This window comes from Girardinichthys multiradiatus, chromosome 20 (assembly GCF_021462225.1).
Source record: "Girardinichthys multiradiatus isolate DD_20200921_A chromosome 20, DD_fGirMul_XY1, whole genome shotgun sequence".
Taxonomy (NCBI): Eukaryota; Metazoa; Chordata; class Actinopteri; order Cyprinodontiformes; family Goodeidae; genus Girardinichthys; species Girardinichthys multiradiatus.
Window position 1 is genome coordinate 10,727,829 of NC_061812.1, and position 23,167 is coordinate 10,750,995.

General features: G+C 39.6%; 2 protein-coding genes across 5 annotated transcripts; both read left to right on the forward strand.

The window, feature by feature from the left end:
* The first annotated feature begins 285 nt into the window (after positions 1-285).
* Positions 286-1,227, forward strand: LOC124857492 (olfactory receptor class A-like protein 1). The gene has a single exon (XM_047348767.1). The coding sequence runs from the start codon at positions 286-288 to the stop codon at positions 1,225-1,227; it is 942 nt and encodes a 313-aa protein (XP_047204723.1).
* A 1,133-nt stretch (positions 1,228-2,360) lies between these two features.
* phtf1 (putative homeodomain transcription factor 1) lies at positions 2,361-22,931 on the forward strand. Of its 4 annotated transcripts, none has more exons than XM_047348388.1 (17): positions 2,361-2,616; positions 2,720-2,861; positions 4,331-4,387; positions 4,489-4,558; positions 4,683-4,841; positions 5,292-5,472; positions 5,784-5,904; positions 9,260-9,448; positions 9,568-9,807; positions 10,037-10,165; positions 11,603-11,872; positions 13,553-13,684; positions 13,766-13,852; positions 14,060-14,215; positions 14,330-14,425; positions 14,771-14,896; positions 21,984-22,931. In XM_047348388.1, exons 2-17 carry the CDS (start codon positions 2,826-2,828, stop codon positions 22,002-22,004), a joined length of 2,070 nt encoding a protein of 689 aa, XP_047204344.1. In that variant the 5' UTR covers positions 2,361-2,616; positions 2,720-2,825; the 3' UTR covers positions 22,005-22,931. The 4 variants fall into 4 exon arrangements, with proteins under 4 accessions (XP_047204344.1, XP_047204345.1, XP_047204343.1 ...); XM_047348389.1 differs by having other exon boundaries at positions 2,361-2,611; XM_047348387.1 differs by having other exon boundaries at positions 2,361-2,861.
* Positions 22,932-23,167: the final 236 nt, after the last annotated feature.

Genomic DNA, 23,167 nt, shown 5'->3' on the forward strand with positions numbered 1-23,167 from the left:
TTAGTTTATTGCATTAATTTGCCAAACTGTGTGCTGAATCTTGGCCAACAGTCTTGAGGGACATTGAGGATTATAAATCGTCTCTCACAGGCTATTTGGCAGCTTATTTACTAAAAGACCTTTCATCCGAAGTTTTAGGTGAGGGTCAGGTTTACCAGGTTTGTAAGGATTATTGAGGTTTGTTTTATATGATCTAATTGAGATTTATGCTGTTTGTAGTATACATACACCAGATGTCTTTTTCATGTCTGCTGTTTACCTCTACCTCATGCAGGTCTTGGTGGTATGGATCTCTGTGTGACCATCAAAGGTGTCTCCTTCCTCTTGCAAACAGCTATAGGCATTTTGGGGAACACTGTTGTGCTTCTGGCATACGCCAGCATATTTTGCACCGAACCGAAGCTTCTTCCTGTGGACATGATCCTGTGCCACCTTGCGTTTGCCAACCTGATGCTACTGCTGACTCGTTGTGTGCCCCAGACTATGACAGTGTTCGGGCTGAAGGATCTTCTGAATGACCCAGGCTGTAAGGTGGTGATCTATGGCTATCGCATTGGACGAGCTTTGTCTGTTTGCATCACCTGCATGCTCAGTGTGTTTCAGGCAGTGACAATAGCCCCTGCAGGGCCGAGGTTGTCCAGGCTGAAGCCTGCGCTTCCTTCTCTCGTCCTTCCCATCTTTGTCGGGCTGTGGCTCCTTAACATGGGCATTTGCATTGCAGCTCCTTTCTTCTCCATGGCTCCACGTAACGGCACCATCCCTGCATTCACCCTCAACCTCGGCTTCTGCCATGTGGACTTCAGAGACAACCTATCCTATGTTATTAATGGAGTGGCTGTCTCTGGGAGGGATTTTGCATTTGTAGCCCTGATGGTGGGCTCCAGCAGTTACATCCTCCTGCTGCTACACCGCCACAGCAAACAGGTGAGAGGCCTCAGTCGCTCTCACGGCAGGGGGGCAGAAACTAGGGCAGCCAAAACTGTGGTGACCTTGGTTGTCCTCTACATTGTGTTCTTTGGCATTGATAATGTGATCTGGATCTACATGTTGACAGTATCAAAAGTTTCACCAGTGGTGGCTGATATGAGGGTGTTCTTCTCTTCCTGTTATGCCTCTCTCAGCCCCTACTTTATCATTTCATCCAACAAGAAGGTCAAGAGGAAGATTGTGTGTGCCGTGGAGCACAACCAACCGTTAGTGGACACTCAGGAGTCCAATGACAAATGACTCTGTTTCTGTCTTGACACCCCGTCGTCTGAGATGCATTACAGCAAATATTCTCTGTGAAACCCCTTATTTTGAGCATTTTTACAAAGATGACTAGTATTTAGCACTTCACTGGCTATTTAGATTTCTGAAATACTGTAATGGGTTGGTGTTATTTGAATACAAAACCCAATATAGAGCAATTTTGCAAAATGCAACAACATGAACAGATTATAACTTTGAATGCAAAGTTTTGTGTGAATCCATGCACTGTAGTTTGGCTCAACTAGTGAATTATAAAGCTCTTAGAGTTTAATAAATCTCTCCTGCGTAGATTTGCTTTTGCACCGTTGTCTTTGACTTTTAAATTGTTGGCCACTAAAAGCAATTCTATCTTCTAATTGGGAATGTTTATAATTACTTAAAATAATAATAATTTATAATAATATTTGAACATGTTTACATGTTCAGAGAGTTAATAATAATAATAATAATAATAATTATTATTATTATTATTATTATTATTATTATTACAGTGTTATATTTTTACACAAATATCATAGGGTACTTACATTTGTTTCACATGTTTTTGGGAGACAGAGTAATCCTTAATAATTTAAACTAATTTATTTGCCCTGAAAAACAACAAAAACGTAACGTTTTAAATTCACATTAGAAGCTGACTTAATTAATTTATTGTTCTGGTAATATGTCAGAGACATTAAATTCAGTAATGCATTGAAACAATTAATGTGAATAGTACAATAATATAATAATATGTAATAACATAATATTATGTTTAGCTTTTATTTTCTGTTAAATACTGAGCACTTTTTGCCACGCTCTAATTGGCTCAAATTTTGAGTGACGCTTCATGACGTTTACCCCCTGCTTGTCTTCTCAGGCAGCATTTTTACCGTCATCTGTTTAAAAGATTCACCAGTAATACTTTAACACAAGCTCAGCAATTCCATGTATTTGTTTTGTAAAATGAAGACATGCTGGTGTTTTACGTTTTTTGTTGTTTTTTTTTTTTTTTTGCAGTAATATACATGTTGTTAAATTTTAGAATGACCAGCAGAACTTGAAGTTTCTCCTGACAGACCATGCTTAGGGAAAACCGAATTTCTCTACATCAACACAATAAATCCCGGAAAAGGGAAGAGGAAGAATTAGCTAAAAGTGCAGAACGGTTGAAATGCTCTCCAGGAAAAAGCGTATGAGCAGTGTGACGTTTTAAAGGCAACATTTATGAGTTGTTATTAGTACTGAAACGTTTCAGCACATGTAAAGCATTTTGTATGGGCGGAAAAGTCTGACAACAAAACGCTGAACGATCCTAAAATCCGATTGTTATGGTTTCTAAAGGTTCCTTTCCAGTTTGTACAAAAAAACCAACTTTAAGGTTAGGTACGTTTGCTTTCAACTGTTTTGTTACTACTTGCTGAATGAATTAAAACTGCGACGTTTTTATCAGGGCGGTCCGCTTTCAGCTGATTTTATGGTTTTGCAGTTTGTCTGCCTCCTTGATTCTGTTGAAATCTAATCTGGATCCCTGCCCAGTCTCTCCGTCAGTCCAGTAAAATGACTTGCTCTGAGTGTACTGGTTCCAGTCTCTGATGACAATGGCCAGAATAGCCTGGTATCAAGAGAAGGTAAGAACATTGTTGTATTAAAGTCTCTTAAAGCTCCGACTATTTATTATAACTATGATATTATTGATGTTTTTATGTTAGAGTTTTTTTTTAACTTGAAGATCCTGTTTGCATTTTTGACAAAATAATAAAAAGTGTCAGACTGACATGTTTCAAATCATTAAATCAATATTTTTGGACAAAGATAATCTGTTTAAATACATAAAGCGGTTTTCAAATTATGGTTGCATTTATTGAGGGAGCAAAGCTAACCAAACCAACCTGGCGTTTTGTGAAAAAGTAATCACCCCCTACACCTACTGACAACCCGTCAGTTGTCAGTACCACCCTTGGCGGTATCAGCTGCAAAGGTGCCCCCTTCCTGGCAGCACCTCAGTCGGATTTACATCCAAACTTTGACTAGGCCACTCTAAAACCTTTATTTATTAATATTTTGTTTTACATTGCCATGTTACATAACTCAAGTGTACTTGAGCTTAAGGTCACAAACTGTTGGATGGACATTTTCCTTCAGGATTTGCTGATAGAGAGTAGAAGCAGAACAGCCATCTTTGCATCTTGATAGACTGTTCTTATATTCTGGTCTCAGTTTTAAACCAGCATGTAAAGTTCCACTCTCCCTCCATAAGTCCACAGCATGTTTTCCCAAAAGTCTTAACTGAGACAGGTGAGTTCGGCAGCCATTTAGATGATGATCTGGGTTCTGCTGATCATCTGGGATTATTCGTGGATGCTCTCTTGAATAGATTTTGGTTCAAACTGTTCCATGTTTTCTTCTTTTATAAATAATGGTTCTCTCCTTTTAATAAATTGAATTCTCATTCAAGAACTGCATTCTGTATTTACTATTTTGTCTGACATTTAACAGTTATTATTTCATTATTACTATATTATTTAAGAGAATATTATTTTTGCATGTTTAGAAATAATCATTGCTTTTCTGTTTTAAATAAAAGCAATTAATTCTCTCAAACAAGTGAAAGTATGGTATGATTTGTTTTAACCTCTATTAGCCAACAACTCTGAGCAACCTCCTGCCGATAGATAAAAAATTATTGCAATTTTACAACTTAATTTCCATTCAGCAGATTATCAGTTTGTAATCCTTAATTACATTTTACAAAAAGCTGCATAACAGCTGCTTTTTGTCTTCATTAGGTAACTAGCTTCCATTCTGGCTTGTTTTAACATATCTTGGGAACAAACAGGAACAGGAGGCATTTTCTGCTGCTGAGCTCGGGCTATTTTTCTCTCAGATTTCAACTCATACCTTCCAAAGTCCATGCATGTTATTTAATACCTGACTGAAGTATATTTAAAAAAAATCCATTTAATTTTATTACTGACAGAACCCCACACATGTTCTTAGTAAACAAGTTTTGTAGCTTTAACTGATCCAACTTTTTACTTTTCTTTCACATCAATTTAAATTGAAAACACGAGTCATATGTTCAGTGTTTTGGTTACAGATTGGGGCGTATGACCAGCAAGTTTGGGAAAAATCACTGGAGAAAGCGGATCTAGGAGTAAGACATGTTTCTTTTCAAAACTAAAGGTGTTTGTATGTCTGGAAATGGAAATCTTGCTGGTTCCCTCTAAAATAATGAACCTGCTTCCTTTACTGTAGGGTTTGGAGAGCAAACCAAAGAAAACAGGTCACATCAAATCTGACCTTATTGACGTTGACTTAGTCAGAGGTGAGAGGGGTGATTTCTTAACATACTCTATTTAAATTCACAGATGACACTAAATGAGACGTTAACTACCTGATATCAGCACCGTGTACTATAATATAGTACACTGTTTAATTTGCCTGCTCAGGATCAACTTTCAGTAAAGCCAAACCAGAGAGTCAATGGACAGCGCTGACTCGAAAAGGTCTCGTCAGAGTTCTGCTGTTCCCTTTCTTCTTCCAGTGGTGGATCCAGGTGACCTCCAAGTCAATCTCCTTATGCATCCTTGTGCTGTATTTTCTGCAAGGTAAGCCCATCGTGAATTAAATCAGGTTCCTCACAAATCTTGTCTTAATGTGTAGGTTACTGTAATCCTGTTAATGTTCTGCCCCTGGATACAAGTAACAACGGTTTTTAAAATATGTTGGCCTTTCTATTCCTCCTTCGCGTGATTGTAATCTAATATTTTGATATCTTTTTTTTAACTAACCATGTTGGCATTAATGTGAAAATGTGTTCAAAGGGGTACATGTTGTTGAAATGTATATTTGTTTCGCAGTGACACTACATTTAAATCAAGTCTTCACATCCTGCATTCATGTTTTTTTAAATTCATATATGCACTGCTGTACCCTGTTTGCTTCCACAGCCGAGCAGCACAGATGAGAAATCATTAGCACACATGAATTCTGTTTTAATGCCTCCCCTGAGAGAGTGTGTTGCTTTTTTATGTTGCCAAACGTTTTGCTCCCCTCAGTGGCAGCCGTGCTGCTGTATCTGGAGGTCCCCAGGGCCAGTGCTAGTGAGGTGTTTGGACCCATGTGTCTCATGCTGCTGCTGGGCACCGTTCACTGCCAGATTGTTTCAACAGAGTCCAGCCGGTGGCCCTCAGGCAGTCCAGTTGCTAGCAGCAGCACCAGCCCTGCGCGCAGAAGGAGGTGGTTTATCTTTGTTTTTTATATCCTAACAGACTCTCAGCTGTTGGCTTAGATATCAACTCTCAGATAAAGTACACATACCCAGGTGTTTCCGAAGTGTGCAACACAATATTTAAATTTCATTGCTCATTTATCATTTGCTAACTGATCCTGCCATTTTGATTTACTAAGACGCAAGAGAAAAAGAAATAAATACATTTTATCTAGTTCTCTTTGTCGTACATCTGCAATGTTTAATGGTTTAAAGAAATATATATCCATCCGCCTTTTTTTTTCATGAGAGAGTTATTATTTTATTCTGTCTCCTTCAGGCCAAGGAAGGGCAGAGGGTTAAAAAAATCTGAAGAAAAGATCGACACCGGGAACATGGAGCAGGAGGGGCCCTGGCAGTTTGAAGATAGCCAGCGATCATACAAGAGGGCAGAGAGGAGGGTACAGTCACTCATCTCTGTCAGCCTTTTTCGAGTCAGGGTAAAAGGTGGTGAACGGAGGAGTAAAAGCCTCATTCTTAGCAACATGGACAATTTCAAAAAGTCTTAAAAATGTTTTCACATGCTCTTTCTGTGGAAAGCTTCTTATACCTTAAGGTTGGCCTTCTACAAAAATGTACCCAAATAAATGTACAGCCCATTGTTAAAATGAGAAAAATCATTATAAATCATTTTTCACCTTTTAATGTGACCTTTATTCCACAAAAACACAATTCTACAAAAAAAAACTAATATTTTAGTGGCAATGTAAAAAACTAAAGCTGCAATAACCTGTTTGCATAAGCATGCACACACTTAAACTAAAGCTTTGTTGAAGCACATTTTGGTTTAATTTAATTCATTCTTCTTAAAATTCGCCAAGTCTATCTGATTATGAGGACATGTCTTGTCCATAGCCCTTTTCAGGAAACACTACAGACATTCTAATCAGGGCTTGACATCAACACCCGCCAAATGCAGGTGAATTTTAGCAGTGGCCGGTAACACAGCCACTCCGACTAGTCACTTTGGCGGGTTGAATTATATATACTGTTTTTAATTGTAGTTTTCTCAAATGGGATCTGAAATAATAACCTAGTTGAAATACGACACTACAACTCCCACGAGCCCCTGCGGTAATGTTGAAACATTGCAAACACTGCGGTAATGTTGAAACATTGCCGTAGAAACATTATGTTTCTACTCTGTACACTGCTCATTTTCATATAAAGGGAGCTTTATACAGAACCAGGCGCGTCGTTTGACCCGGAGGTTTTCTGAATAGCGCTGGACTTCTTGATAGAAGAAATTTAGAAGTATTAAAAAGATGTAGCCACAAAACGGTTGTGGACTTCACATTTTTATTTAAAAACAATCAGGTTTTTTTTTTTTTTATTATTGTGTTCCACATAGTCCCCTCCCTCTCCACCTAACCTGACGATGAGTTAAAAGGAGAAACAAAAAATACTTATTTGCGCTCTCGCGGCACCGCGAATGCGCAACTATGCGCAGAGCCAGAGACGTACTCTATTCTGGAGAAGTCCAGAACAGCAGTTCACTCCAGGTCGACCTGCCTCGTTCATTACTGGAAGAGTTACACTGAGCGCCTCAAACTGGGCTCATTTCAGAGCAGCCGCAGAGCCAACCAGAGAGCGGGAGCCTGGTGTGTGTGTGTTCAGGAACAGGTGGAATCAGAGCGGTATAACCCAGGCTGAAGATAGCGGTAAATCTACACATGCTGGATTTGCATCATGATGTGAAAATATCTGGTCCTTTACTTCAGTCAAAATAAAAGCATTTACTCCTAACGTAGCTAAACACAATTAAAGTCCTTCAGATCAACTCATTACATCTCATTGCTGCAGCCAGTCTTATAGTTTAGTTCTACATGTAGACAGAAAAGTGTTGCTCAATAAACCAGGAAAATATCTCCTGGTTCCAGTAAGACGTAGTAGAAAGTGTAAAAGTAAGCCTCCCTCTTCTCTTTCATATCTTCTGTGCTGATTATAAACATAAAGCTCTGGCTTTAAAGATGCAGGATAATTAAGAAATAAATCATAGCAATTTACCGCATTGATTAGTTAACTATTTTATTTTTCTGAATTACACATGTAATATTATATAAACTAAACTAATTAAACAAGGGTACAGTTTTACTGAAGGTGAGACATACATACTATATGTATACAGCTATTAATAACTGTAATATTAGTACTAATAAGGTCCAGGATGAGGCTCTATGCTATATTTTAACACCATTTCCTCTCAAAGTGTTTAATAGTAAGAACTGCACTAATGTCTCACATGTAGAACAAAAGACTGGGTTGAAAAATGTTTCATTTATTATTTTTGGCAGGACAAATTTCTTCAGAAGTGGAATGAAGGGCTGAAAAGATGGTGATAAAAAAGAACAGGTTCATAAAAGAAGGAACAATTTTAATGAAATGTTTTGAAAGCTCTTGTCATAATTAAAATAAATAAATGTGTTTTAGGATTTTACCATTTGACTAAGATTTAATAAAAATTACTTTATACCAGTTTCCTTTTTTGAAATGTAAAAAATTAAGACAATGGAGCCTCAGGAGTGGAACACTTTGATGAGAGTGTAATGTTTAAATGAATTTATGTAGATGACAAACGAAGCACATTTATCTGGCCCATAGTAAACATCTCTGAGTTTAAGAAAAGGTTTTGTCATTAAAAATTCAGATTACGTTTTATTTTCTAAATATCTCAAAATGTGTCATTATTTGCTTCAGCAAAATGGTTTTTCATCAGTCCTAAACTCTGTTTCTTCTTATCCTTCATTCAGCTTCTAACAAAAATAAAAAAAAAACAAGTAAAATTATTGTAAACCTTTTCTGTTTGATTCACAATAACTTACATTCAGTCTAAGCCCAGCCGAGACAGAGAACTGGTACAATATGTCCAATGGTATTTTAACTTTAAATTACTTATAAACTGTCTTATGGAAATATAAATATTTTGGGTTTGGACTAAAGCCCCCAGTGTTTTTAGATCCTAAAAACGCCCCTGCACAGAACCTTATCGGAGCTGAATGCTTGATAATGACATGAAGTGGTAAATATTTTATGTAGTCTTGATATGATTGTGTAAAAGGGTCATTTACATTTAAAAATGTTGTAAATCTAGTTCAAGTAAACTTTAGCACGCTACAGTCAGCTTTAATCATAAATTCTCAACAACAACATTGTGGCTGGTGAAAATACTGAGTGGGTAGTAACTTTGGAAAACCACTCGCCACAGTAGCCGGTGAGCAAAAAAGTTCATTTCAAGCCCTGATTCTAATTATTTAACCCTGAACTTTGGCTCATTCACTTCTAAACCTTACTTCTGATAAACCTATTCTTTTGCTGTGTGTTGAATCCTGTAGTGCTGAAAAAATAAAATTACTCTTCAGCGTTCTAGCAGACACCTGTAGGTATTGGCGCAAAAATAACTGGTAAATGGGCCGGTTTAGAATTGAACCCCACACCATGATGCTGCCTCCACCATGTTTCACTGTGAGTAGGAAGTTCTTTTAAGTTATTTTTGTGCAAAAAAAAAATTTGGAATTGTGGCCCAAAAACCCCAAAAAACATTCAGGAGCGAGATGAAAAGAACCTGAGTAAGTCATTCAAGTTTTGAACTAGATCTTGTGTGTCTTTTTCTTTTCTTTTTTTTTTTACACGTAGTTCTTTATGAAAATCTTAAAAGCATCATCAAACACAGACAGGATACAGGCACATATAAATTGCCAGGATTGGTTCATATTGACGAACTAAATCTTTTATACCTGTCTTGATGTTCTCTTCCAGTGCAAAAGTCGGTCAGGGTTTGGAGCCTCTGATGAGCTCTCCAGTGAAGAAGGGGAAAGCGGGAAACCAGTGGAAGTAATTCGATCGATACATCATCGTAAGTCACACCTAATGTCGCCACCTCCATCAGAGTCTCCTGTTAGGAAGAGAAACATAAAGTCCAGCCCCAAACCGGCACCAAGACCTCAGGTAAAACTCATTGTTTCACTGAATTTAACTCTCTGATGGAACGGCTTTTTATAAACATTGCCGTTTTGTTTGTGCAGGCTGTTAATCAAAGAGACTTGCACTGTTTTGTCTGGGGGCAGGAGGAGAACGGGGCACCGATCGAAGGAAAGCCTTGCGTGGTAGACCAACTCAGGCTGGGTTCTCGCCCGGCCTCTGACACCGATGACACAATGTGGGAGGAGCTTCTGCAGGGACCCGACTCCGCCTCCTCGGGGAGCAGCGACTGTGAGGGGAGCAGGAGGTACAATGCTGGGATGAACCTTCAGCAAAATACAACACCAAGCAGTGAGGATGAAGGTTTACAGCATGGATTCACCAGTGTAAATATAAATCAGTCTTGAAATGTTCCTTTTTTGTGTGTTTTTATTTTGTACATTATCCATCTTATCTCTCATTAGGTTGCAGCTATTGTTAAGTTTTTCTGTTTATTGTGTAAACTCAGTCTTGAGCAGACTGTAGCATACACAGTCTTATTTTGTCAAGTCATGTTGCAGATTTACTCACTCAGTTTGCACATTTTTCTTTTCTTGCTGCTGTGCTTCACTCCAGAGCCAGCTAAACTGGCTACAGGCATGCCACCCATCCAAGGACCGTGTTAGCGCCATAATATGGGAGCAGGGCGAGTGCAAGAAGGCAGACATGTCGGTGCTGGAGATCAGCGGGATTATCCTCACCCGGGTAAATAGTCTCGTCTTTTTCTCTTCTAATTATCTTTCATACTTTTATATCTTTTAAAAGTCTGGTTAAAAATTGAATGAATCTAAAACACTTTAGCTTGGTATATAACCATTAAAAGTCAAACCACTTAATGATTTGTAAGTTCTTACAAAGTGGCTAGAATCACATCTCTAGTACTGCTTCTACTAAATGCAAGCAAAAATATAACTAGACCTGCAAACATAAGAAATATGATTTTGTTATGATTTTTAGGACTGACAGGGTTGTTGAGATTTTTTTGGCCAGGTAGCTGTTAAACAGATTCAGTCCAGTAAATGGCCAAAACAATCTTAAACAATACTGCAGTGTTTACAATTTCACAAACTTAAAATCGTGCAAAACTGAAACAAGAATCTAATTAAAAGTGAATGAGTCATAAAAAGTAGCCAGATAAAGAAAAAAACATTTAGAACCTGCTCTGCTCATATTGCAATACACTAGAATAAATACAGAACGAGCCTACAGCGTCATCTTTATCAAATAGTATTCAAAGATCATGTCTAATTATTTTTTATTTAAATATTTTCTTAAATTCAATAAAAGATGAGACATTTTTAATCATTATCCAAATTATTCCATAGTTTTACTCCATATACTGAAGTCCACATCTGCTTTAATGCAGTTCCCCCATCACACATCATCATTGGATGTTAAAACAAAACGACTTCTGCATATTAATTGGAAATTATTTTTTTTAGCTTTGTACACAACTTAAAACACTTTTAAATGAAATAAAATTTGGACTGTTTGCATGTTCTATTGCGCCCACATCCTGTAAGAATCTGGTGGCTTTTATTTGTAAAACAAACGGGTCATAAAGTCAACTCAAACATGGACGAACACAAAAGATGAAGTGCTGAGGAATTCCAAATGGTCCAAGCTTTATTTAACATTGCTTTTGCATATGTTTCATTTTATGTACATTTTATGAGATATTTCCATTGAAGTTCAGAATATTAAAATACTCTAAAAAACCTGCCTTCAAATACCATTTCTGAAATTCTGGCTGTTTCCATGTTAATTAAACACTGTTTTCATGGGCACCAAAATTCAGAAACATACCTTCATTCCAATTTTAAAATAACTTCTCATTATTAAACCACTTCTTGAGTTTATCTATTTTACCTACCATATTTGTTAGAATATTTTAAGTCATTCCCAAAGCAAAAAATGTTTGTAATCTGCAAACAAAATAAATAGCTGTTTCCTGGCTGCCATACATCTATAAATCAAAACGTTCAACCTTGTGGTATACACATTTAATGTCTTTGAGCTCTGATACTTCATCATTAAACTGTACAAACTGTTTTCTTTTGAACGCTCATGAACAACACCTTGGATTTATTGTTTAAAGTGTATTCTGCCCTAGATGTGTCACTTTGGGTTTGCTGTTACCAGGTAAAATTGGTAGAGCAGGGAATGGGCTACCTTGTGCTCGGGGGTCTCATGACGGCCACCCTGGTGCTGCTTCCCTTCGCCTTCCACCTGGCTCAGCGTTTGGACATGTCCAGCCTGAGCGCCTTCTCCCTAAAGCAACTGGTTGAGATTGCAGTGGGGACATCCGATCCTCGAACTTGCGCCTTTTTCTTCATCACAACGGTTCTAAGAGTCTGCCTCACAGGGCTCTTCTTTTTCATGATGTGTGTGGCTGAGAGAACCTACAAACAGGTGAGTTATCTATTCAATCTATTTACAGAAATATTCATAGCCTTGTATCTGCTTCTCAAAGGGGACATTATGATAATAAGCTACCAAGGCAAATTATTTATTCTTACAAAAGGCTTTCTTATCTTTTCATTGTTTAAAAGTATCACTTCACATATTTGCATATATCTTTCTTTCTTTTATTTACTTCAGCAGTAATGCTGCATTGAGTTCTGGTCAAGATGAGCGGCAAAAGTTTAATACATAATAAACTAATGATTTTTTTACTTTTCACCTTGTTGCTCTCCGCTATTTGCATGTCAACATGCAGCAACATCATGGTAAATGTTAAATGGCCTGTACTTGTATAGCGCTTTATTAAGTCCCCAGAGACCCCAAAACCCTTCACACTACATTCAGTCATCCACCCACTCATACACACATTCACACACTGACACATGACATCGTGCTTCATGAGAAGAGCTTGCTTGTTTTTTAGTAATGCATACACTGAAGGCTGTGCTAAAATCCACCTCTGCAAAGTGCTAAAATGTGCTCTTCTCTGCATTAACATACTGGCGATTGCTGGTATTTATATTCCACTGTTAATTTTGTCAAAGATCTGTGACACATTAAACCTCTGGCAGATCCACCATGCTTTAAGTTAATGCCTCCTCCCAGCATTAAACAGTTTTTTTTTTAACAGATATATTTCTCCCTTGCAACTTGTCATGGTTTCCAGCCAGTCATTTAATGGCAACAGGAAAATGAGGCTTTTTAGTGGAATTTTGGATTGTTCAGCTGACATGTCAATCTTTTAAAATATCTTTTTATTTCTTTATTAATATTGCTATCTTTATTGCCCTGTGATTGACTGGCGACCTGTCCAGGGTGTACCCCACCTCTCGCCCATAGACTGCTGGAGATAGGCACCAGCTTCTCCGCGACCCACTATGGAAGAAGCGGTAGAAAATGACTGACTGACTGCTATCTTTATGTGTGTCTCTGTGGTTCCATTTGATTGTCATTTTGCTGCTGATGCACCTGAGCAGAGAGACAATAGAGGATATTTCTACTCCTAAAACTGATCACATTTTGTTCTGTAGGTGGAAACTGTTTTTAATGTGAGTTTAATTGATCTCTCTGAAGTCTGGAGTAGCTTTAGAATAAAACAAATCAGTATTTAGTCAAAGGAAATGTGAATTATTTTAGATCCAGTACTGTAAAATCTTCAACCATTTCTCATTTCTTTGTGTTTGCTGATATTGAGCTAGAGTGACTGAAAAGATTTGTAGTTAACTATAAGTCAGGAAGTCTCATAACTTTATAATAAAGTCCATTTTATCTGAAGATGAATCATTAACCTTTCCAGGGAGTTTTAAGCTATGCTTTAAAAGAAGGAGCGGATTTCTTTTTATCTTTCTTATAATATCCATTCAGAGATTTAAGACGTGTATGATCTGAGAACGGAGATCAGGATGGAAATGTGCATTTTTTGTAGCAGAATCTAAAGGCATGAGGGGGGACAATACTGTAGATACAATAGTTATAACTTTCATAAATTAGGAATAATTGTAAGTCTTTAATTATTCTTTAAAATCAGTGTCTTATACCTGTCTCCAAACTGGTAAAATAAGAAAATCTTTCTTATTTTCTTCATTGCTGAATTATTTGTGATTGTGTAACTCAACAAATCCCCAACAGAGACTCTTATTTGCCAAGTACTTCAGCCATCTCACTTCAGCTCGAAAGGCCAAGAAATCTGAGATCCCTCACTTCAGGCTGAAGAAGGTGCAAAACATCAAGATGTGGCTGTCACTGCGATCTTTCCTCAGGGTATGTGTCCTCCTGCCTTTCACCCAGCTAACAGATTGTCCTTTGTAAACAACATGTCTCTGATCCTCTTGTTTGTTGCAGAGACGGGGACCGCAGCGCTCTGTAGATGTCATTGTCTCCACAGTCTTTCTATTGGCCCTTTCCATTTCATTCATCATTTGTGCTCAGGTTAGTCCGAGAGAGCAGAGCTCGGGTTTAGGTTTAGTTCTGATGTCTGAATAGAATTAGTTTGTGTTGAAACTGAAATAATGTGTAGAGTCCCATTAAGAATAAACATCTTTGCATATTGTCTGATGTAGGTGAAACATTTTCGCTCAGATGGGACATGTTTTATGGCATGTTGTGAATACCAACATTATCTCTTCTGCTCTTCAGCTTTTGCACAACCACAAGACATTCCTGGAGTCTTTAATCAATTGGGAGCTGGTGGTGTGGTGCTCCTCCCTCATCCTCTTTCTGCTGCGGCTCGCCACGCTGGGCTCAGAGACTAACTCTAAATACAGCAACTCCTCAATGCTGCTCACTGAGCAGGTGAGGCCCTCTGACTGCAGAGCCTCTCGGCTCTGTGAGCAATACCATCAACTAAGTTATAACTGAGGCCTTCACTGTGAAGTTTATAGTGTTTTAACCTGTTCTTGGTTGCAGATCAATTTGTATCTGAAGATGGAGAAAAAGCCTAATAAGAAAGAACAGCTTAATATAGTGAACAATGTATTAAAACTGGCCACAAAGCTGATGAAGGTAAGAAGTTAAAGGGTTTTAGATTCAGTTTTATGCTCCAGAAGCTTTTGTTTAAAGTATTTGTACCTGTTTAACCTTTATTACATTTGGTCAAATTTCAACAAAAATTGTATTTTTCTGGGATTTTGTGTTATAGAATAACTCCAAGTTCCACATACATGTAACTTTAAAATGAACAGAAAAAAATTTATGGTTTTCTATATAGATTTCTTTTTTTACAAATAAAACTTTAAAGTATGGATTGCAGCCCTCTAATACCCCTAAATAAAATCCAGTGCAATTATATCCAATCCAATTATGCCATACATCCCTAAATAAGTTTTTATTTCCTCAATCCTACTTTAGGAGTTGGACACGCCCTTCAGGCTGCTTGGTCTGACCATGAACCCTCTGATCTACAACATCACGAAGGTTGTCATCCTGTCTGCTGTTTCTGCAGTGGTCAGTGATCTGTTAGGCTTCAATATCAGAGTAAGTCAAATTAAAAAGATGGATTTCCAATAACTTTCAGATCCTTGGTATTGGTAAAACTCTGTAAAACAAAGAATAATAGGAAATAAAGCTTAGCTTGTTTTGATGTTTTTCTAACACTGTAATACAGGCATACAAATCTTTTTTGTCTAATAATCAGTTCCTTTTTCAAAGTTTTAAATATTTTTGTGGAACTGTTACAATACTTTAGTAAAAACTTTCCTGTTAAACTTTCTGAGTTAAGTTCAGTGAAGGTTAATAAAGTTAAGATGAAACTTACATGTGCAGTGGGGGGGTGTTACAGGTGCTGAAGCATGCCATTCAGAAAACTGTTATTTATCTTCCTTTAACTATAAATATAATTATAGTTTTGCTGTTAATAAATTATAAAAATGAGTCAGCCTCCATGTAAATGAAATTTTCACCTGATGCATCAGTGTTGTGGACCGGTTCTGAAATGGTTGGACCCACACTCTACATGAACGTGCACTCACTCGCAAATCCATGTCTATGGACATGGGTGAGAACAGATACTAATTTATGCAGAAATCTACACCAGATTGGTTTTATTTTCAAATTGCCACCAAATGTGACATTTCATACATTACCTCAGAAATCCGGATGTTTGTAGTAGCTGGTTTGTTTTTTTGGTTTTTTTTTTCATCATAAAATCACAATTTTTAACAGTCTAAAACTCTTTTTCTTCTCAACATCCTGCCTAAATAGTAGCAGAACATTTAGCGAACGTGACATGAGAGATCTGACTGTTGACATTTATGAGAAGACGCGTTTCTACTATGGATTCCTGGTCTTTTTCTTTCCACACCTTAGCTTTCCAGAAACTTTTATTTACCTAAACCAGGGATGTCCAAATTTTTTGCACCATAGTCTAAAATCACCAAGTTAAAGTACTCATGTGCCATAAAAAAAATTTTCCAATTAAAAATACTAAATTATTTTACTGTGAACTCTTTTCTTTTGACCTACTCAGCAATAAATTAAGAATGAAAATTGTTAATGAAATAAAGTAGAAAAGAACAAATTATTGTAGGTTCGAAAAAGAGTTTGCCTTAACAAAAGAAAAGTACACAATTACCTTTTTTCGGTCAAATATTTTGTATTTTGTTGATTTTGAAATTGATTTTAGTCTCTCTAGCAACTAAAAGTAGAACTTCCTTCAAAAACGCTTGCTGTATTTAACCAATGTTAACCAAAGGGTATACCCAAGTCTGTTTTTGAGCAAAAGGTCTCTGAATCTTTGTGGCCCTACTTACGAAATGAAAGCAAAAAAATGAAAAATAAGATACCTTCATGAGGACCATGAAATCGAGGCACGTGAAGTCACCCGGTATGGCAGAGCCAGGGTCCCAGCCTGGAGCCAGGCTTGGGGTCGGGACTCGTCGAAGAGCGCCTGGTGGCTGGGTTGCTCCTCGCGGGACCCTTCCGGGCTAAGCTCGAGCGAGAGACGTGAGGCCATCCCCCAGTGGGCCCACCACCTGCAGGGGGAACCATGAGGGACCGGTGCAAAGAGGATTGGGCGGCAGGCGAAGGTGGATACCTCGTCGACGCGATCTCCAGATGCTTAGGCTGGCTTTAGGGACATGGGAATGTCACCTCGCTGGGGAGGGAAGAAGCCTGAGTGTGGGAGGTCAAGAGATATCGAATAGAAATAGCCTGACTTGCCTCCATGCACAGAGTGGGCTCTGGAACTCATTTCCTCGAGAGGGGCTGAACTCTCTTCTACTCTGGAGTGGCCCACGGGGAGACGGGGTGGGCTGGAGTTGGTTTGCTTGTTGCCCCCTAGCTCAGCCGTCTTGTGCTGGGGTTTACCCCAGTGGATGAGAGGGTTGCATCCCTGCGTCTTCAGGTTGGGGACAGGTCTCTGACTATCGTTTCGCTCTACGGGCTGAGTGGTAGTGCGGTGTACCCAGCCTTCTTGGCGTCCTTGTCGGGGTTGCTGGATGATGCCCCTCCCAGGGACTCCATAATTCTGGGACTTACACGCCCATGTGGGAAACGACAGTGACACCTGGAGAGGCGTGATCGGGGGGAATGGCATCCCCGATCTGAATCCGAGTGGTGTTTCGTTATCGAACTTCTGTGCTAGTCACAGATTGTCCATAATGAACACCATATTCAAGCATAAGGGTGTCCATCAGTGCACTTGGCACCAGGACACCCTAGGCAGGAGGTCGATGATCGACTTTGTTGTCATGTCGTCAGACCTTCGGCCGCATGTTTTGGACACTCGGGTGAAGAGAGGGGCTGAGCTGTCCACTGATCACCACTGGGTGTGAGTTGGATCCGCTGGAAGAGGAGAAAGCCGGACAGACTTGTCAGGCCCAAGCACATAGTGAGGGTCTGCTGGGAACGGCTGGCAGAGCCCTCGGCCAAGGATGTATTCAACTCCCGCCTCCAGGTGACCTTTGACCAGATTCCAGGGGATGTTGGAGACATAGAGTCCTAGTGGACCATGTTCTCCGCATATATTCTGGACACCGGCAGTAAGGGACGCTGTCGAGCTGAAGAAGGAGTCCTATCGGCTGTGGTTGGCTTGTGGGACTCCTTAGGCGGCTAACGGGTACTGTGAGGCGAAGCGTTCTGCGGCCTGGGCTGTGGCAAAGGCAAAAACTCGGCCCTGGGAGGAGGTGAGGCCATGGAGAAGGACTACCGGTTGGCCTCGAAACGATTCTGGCAAACCGTCCGGCGCCTCAGGAGGGGGAAGCAGTGCTTCGCCAACATTGTTTACAGTGGAGGTGGGGAGCTGCTGACCTCGACTGGGGACATTATCGGGCGGTGGAAGGAGTACTTCGAGGATCTCCTCAACCCTACCATCACGCATTCCCTGGTGGAAGCAGAGGCTGGGGACTCAGGGATGGACTCTTTCATCACCCAGGCTGAAGTCACCGAGGTGGTTAAAAAGCTTTGTGGTGGCAGGGCTTTGGGGGTGAATGAGATCCGCCCTGAGTACCTTAAGTCTCTGGATGTTGTGGGGCTGTCATGGTTGACACGCCAAGGGCCGGAAGGAGTCTGGTTTGGGGGCCTATGGATTTCTTCTCTTCTTTTTGCAGATGACGTTGTCCTGCTGGCCCCCCTCTAGCCAAGACCGAAGCCATGGTTCTCGACTGGAATAGGGTGGCTTGTCCTCTTCAGGTTGGAGGGGAGTTCCTGCTTCAAGTGGAGGAGTTCAAGTATCTCGAGGTCTTGTTCATGAGTGAGGGAAGAATGGAGCGGGAGATCGACAGACGGATTGGTGTGGCTGCCGCATTAATGGGAGCACTGTGCTGGTTTGTTGTGGTGAAGAGAGAGCTGAGCCGAAAACCGAAGCTCTCGATTTACCAGTCTTTCTACGTTCCCACCTCCACCTTTGGCCATGAACTTTGGGTCATGACCGAAAGAACGAGATCCTGGATACAAGCGGCTGAAATGAGCTTCCTCCGTAGGGTGGCCAGGCACTCCCTTAGAGATAGGGTGAGGAGCTCAGCCATCCAGGAGGGGCTTGGTGTAGAGCTGCTGCTCCTCCACATGGAGAGGAGCCAGTTGAAGTGGCTCGGGCATCTATACCGGATGCCTCCTGGACGCCTTCCTCGGGAGGTGTTCCAGGCACATCCCACCGGGAGGAGGCCCAGGGGACAGCCCAGGACATGCTGGAGGGACTGGCCTGGGAACGCCTTGGGCTCCCCCCGGAGATGCTGGAGGAGGTGTCTGGGGAGAGGGACGTCTGGGTGTCTGCTGCCCCCGCGACCCGGTCCCGGATAAAGCAGAAGACTACGAGTATGAAAAATACGAAATATACAAAAAATACTTTGTGTTCTACCTGACATTTTCCATTTACAATGATATAAAAATATTGTTTAAAATCTCATACTATAAAATCAAAAGTGTCCATCTGCATCACTTCCATTTGCTGGAGTGCCAAATTTTTACCAGTCTTGAACTCTGGTTGGGGGCTACACAAAATTATTCCAAGGGCTGCAAATGGCTCCTGAGCCATACTTTGGGTATCTCTGTCCTAAGATGTTATTTTTTTATGCATTTCTCCATCGTGGGGTGTGAAAGCTGGGTTGTTTTTGACTCTGAGCATGTCCTCTTTCTACGGTGCTGCTACAAATATCCGGGCACCCCAACAGCAGAGTCCAAAATGTAATTAAAAAACAGTTGAATCGGACCAAAACAGAGACAATCTCAAATTGTTTCATACAGTAGCTGTTCTGGTTAAAAGCTTCTTATGCCCTCTAAACTGTGTACACATGTATAGATTTTCACTGTTATGCTGATGATACTCAGCTTTACTTATCCATAAATCCTGATGAGCCCAACCAGTTAGATAGACTACAAGCATGTCTTGAAGATATAAAAACTTGGATGACTTTAAATTTTTTGCTTCTAAATTCAGACAAGACAGAAGTTGTCGTCTTTGGACCGGAGTCTTTAAAAAAGGAAACTGCTTAGTCAATCACTTAACCTGGATGGCATTAAATTGACCTCTGGTAATAAAGTAAAAAACCTTGGTGTTATTTTTGACCAGGACATGTCATTTAAATCCTATATTAAACAGGCTTCTAAGATTTCCTTCTTTCACCTCCGGAACATTGCCAAAATTAGAAATATCCTGTCCAGGAGTGACGCTGAAAAACTAGTCCATGCATTTTTTACTTCAAGGCTGGACTATTGTAATTCTTTACTATCAGGATGTCCACAAAATGCAGTTAAAAGCCTTCAGCTGATTCAAAATGCTGATTCAAAATGCTGATTCAAAATGCTGATTCAAAATGCTGCAGCAAGAGTTCTGATGAAAATTAAAAAGAGTCTCTAGAAGTAGAATGGGAGGCAGATCCTTTAGTTATCAGGCTGCTCTCCTGTGGAACCAGCTCCCAGTTTCAGTCCGTGAGGCAGACTTTTACTGCTTTTACTTTTAGGGCTAGGCTTAAAACTTTCCTTTTTGATAAAGCTTATAGTTAGAGTGGCTTAGTTTAAGCCACTGGAGTAAGGGGGAGTCAGGTTTAGCCTAAACCAGCTCAGTTATGGTTGAGGTGCAAACACACCTGTATGACCCCAATGGTTATAATCAGTCTGACAGAGAGAGGTATCCCAATCCTTGTGGTTTTTAGTATAACAATGACCATCAGTGGGACCCTTTGTGGGGTTCCTTGAGACGACATTGTTGTAAATAAGCACCGTTTAACTAAATAATCTGAACTGAAACTATCTCTGTAGTTATGCTGCTATAGGCTTAGGCTGCTGGAGGACATAACGACCACTTTCACCCTCTTCGCTACATTCTCACACTACTCTCCAATTTTGCATTATTTGCTGTTATTTCAGCTTTTAACTTTGTTCTCTCTATTCTTTTCCTAGAAGCTACACCTGGCCTGGCTCTGTGTCTACCTGTGACACCTTTCTGGAGAGGGGAATCGTCCGAGCTTCTGTTGGCAACAACTTAATGCTCACCCTCTACAGATGATCCACATGGCCCTATCTTTTAGTGTTTAACCCTTTCTCTCTCCTAGACATGGCGATTGACTGAGCTTAACTGTAACAAACTCTATGTGCTCTCTTTCAGACTCTAATCTTGAAAACTGGCTCAGAGTTTATCTGTTCTTTCTTTCTAGGTGAAACGACTAAAGGAGCTACATCCATTAACATTTACTTTTCCTTCCCATAGAAAGTACTCCTGGATCAGTGCTTCTGTGTTCTCTTTTGTGTCTCTGCTCTGTTCTCTCAAACCCCCAGTCGGTTGTGGCAGATGGCCGCTCACACTGAGCCTGGTTCTGCTGGAGGTTTCTTCCTGTTAAAAGGGAGTTTTTCCTCTCCACTGTCGCTACATGCATGCTCAGTATGAGGGATTGCTGCAAAGTCAACGCCAGGGACTGTCCATTGTCTCTACATGCTCATCCAGGAGGAGTGAATGCTGCAAGTCACTGACTGGATGCAATCTGCTGGGTTTCCTTAGATAGAAAAACTTTTTATCTTATTTGAATAAAAAGCTAACTCCGACTGCACTGTTCAATGGTTAGGATTAATTGGAATGTATGTACCTGTTATTATTTGGGTCGTTTGTTTTTGGTTTTGGGGTTTTTCCTTATGTTTTTCACTGCTCAAGTCTTGAATCATGCTTCTGTTTATTATTTTCCTGTTTACGCTTTTGTTTCATGTTTTTCTAGTTTTAGTTCTATTAGTTTGTTTCCTTGGATTTGCGTTCTGTTCAAGCCATGTTTTGCTCCTGTCACGTTGTGTTCTCTGTTAATCAACTTTATTTGGTTCACCTGCACCTAGTTAATCTGTCTTGCTTCACCTGGTTTACACTCCATATATTCACACCTGTTCAGTTAGTCGTCGTGGAAACATTTCTCATGCTCATGTCTAGTTTTCATGCTCAAGTCTTGTTTTTTGATCATGCCATGCCTGCCCGTTTGTTTTGTTCCTGCCTCCTGTAGTGAGTAAGTGTTTTGTTATTAAATCTGTTGCACTTACCGTCATGCTGCTTTCTGGTCTGCATTCTGGGGTCCTATATCTCACAAACCATAACCGTACCTGACTGTTGTGAAGTGCCTTGAGACAGCATGCGTTGTGAATTGGCGCTATATAAATAAAACTGAATTGAATTGAATTGAATAAGTAGAATGGATTTTAAATTAACTGCTCCAATCCCAACTCCTGACTGCCAGAGAGAGGAAAAAAGCACACACAGACATCTTTCTTTGCTGTTCTTCAGTTCCTTTAAAATAAATTAAATTGACCTGGCCTATTCAGCAGAGGATTCCTTATGTTTGTTTGAAAGGTGTAATTTAAGCTGTCAGTAAAGAGATAACTAAAGAAAAAAAAAATCCATGTTGGAAATCATAACCATACATTTTTATGTACCTATGTCTAATCAATGCTAATCAAAAATCTTGCTGCCAAAGCTTTTTTATCATCTATAGTATGTCCGCAGTATTCATGTATATCCATGGTCACTTTTTAAAATGTCTTTGCAGGAAAGTAAATAAGTACTTTACCACACTTGTAAACTGTTCTTCTTTAGATGCAACTATTTCAGCAAAATTTTTTTTTCTTGAATTTAACTTTGTCATTTCTTTACTTCCAGCTGTGGAAAATCAAGCCTTAATGTGAAAAGGACATGCCCCTTACAGTTAAACACTGGAGACCAGAAACGCTCACCATCTGCTGCAGACACGTTCTCAAATGCAAAAAGTGCTCAAACCTACTGACGGCGTTTAGTGCTGACAGTGCCTTCTACATCAGCCATTCAGAAGCCAGAGATGCTCCGACAATCACTCATGCTACATTGACTAGCTGCTCAGCTGATGTGGCATCAAAACTTTCCATCAGCTCTGCCACTCTCAAAGCGCTTAACCTCTGATCCTCATATGTTCCTCTGGAAGTGGTTTAATATAGCAGCAAGCTGACGTCTCAGATCATTTCAGGCTTCTGTGGCAACCAGATTTATATTGTACTCTTTTACAGAGGTGTAAACTAACATGCTGTGTAAACACACATTATAATGTAAATAGGTTTTTATTAACCCTTTTATAGGACAAGGAAAATCAAATACTTCAGCTGTCTCAAGCCAAGATATCACATATGAACTGACTTTTCACAGTATATTCAACAGCCCTTTATTATAGTTGTGCTTTATTTATTTTGGTTTCTGTTGTAACCTCTTGGACCTCTTATCTGTAAATCTTTGATTACTGTCCGCCATTTTATATCAAGAACCGATGTATAAAAAATAACAAAATCAATAAAGGAAATCACATGCAGTCTTTTGATATTGGGAATAAACTGTTTTTCCATCTAGATATGATATCAGTTTTTGCAGGTGTATCTCAGTAAACTAAAATATTACCAGTAATTCCCTTCATTAAGTGAAACTTATGTTTTTTTATGAAATCAGATAATTACACATTGTTTCAAGTGTTTATTTCTGTTAATTGTCATGATCATGGCTTACAGCCAAACACTAAATTAAGATGAGCAGAGAAAAATCAAAGTTTTACATATGACCAATAAAAAAGGATTTTTAAAACAGAAATATTGTTCAAACTTATGTTCTTGTTCTGAAAAGTACTTGGTCAGGGCTCCTATGGGAGCTTGGAAATCTAAGCCTGCAGTGTTGTCTGTGCACCCTGTTATTTACCACACTTTTTCTTTCCACTAAACTTTCCACGAATATGCTTGAACTGACAGCTTCTTTAGCAATGACCTTGTATGACTTATCTATGTGGAGGAGGAAGGGTCTGTTGAGTTCAGCAGTTTTCTCTAATATTG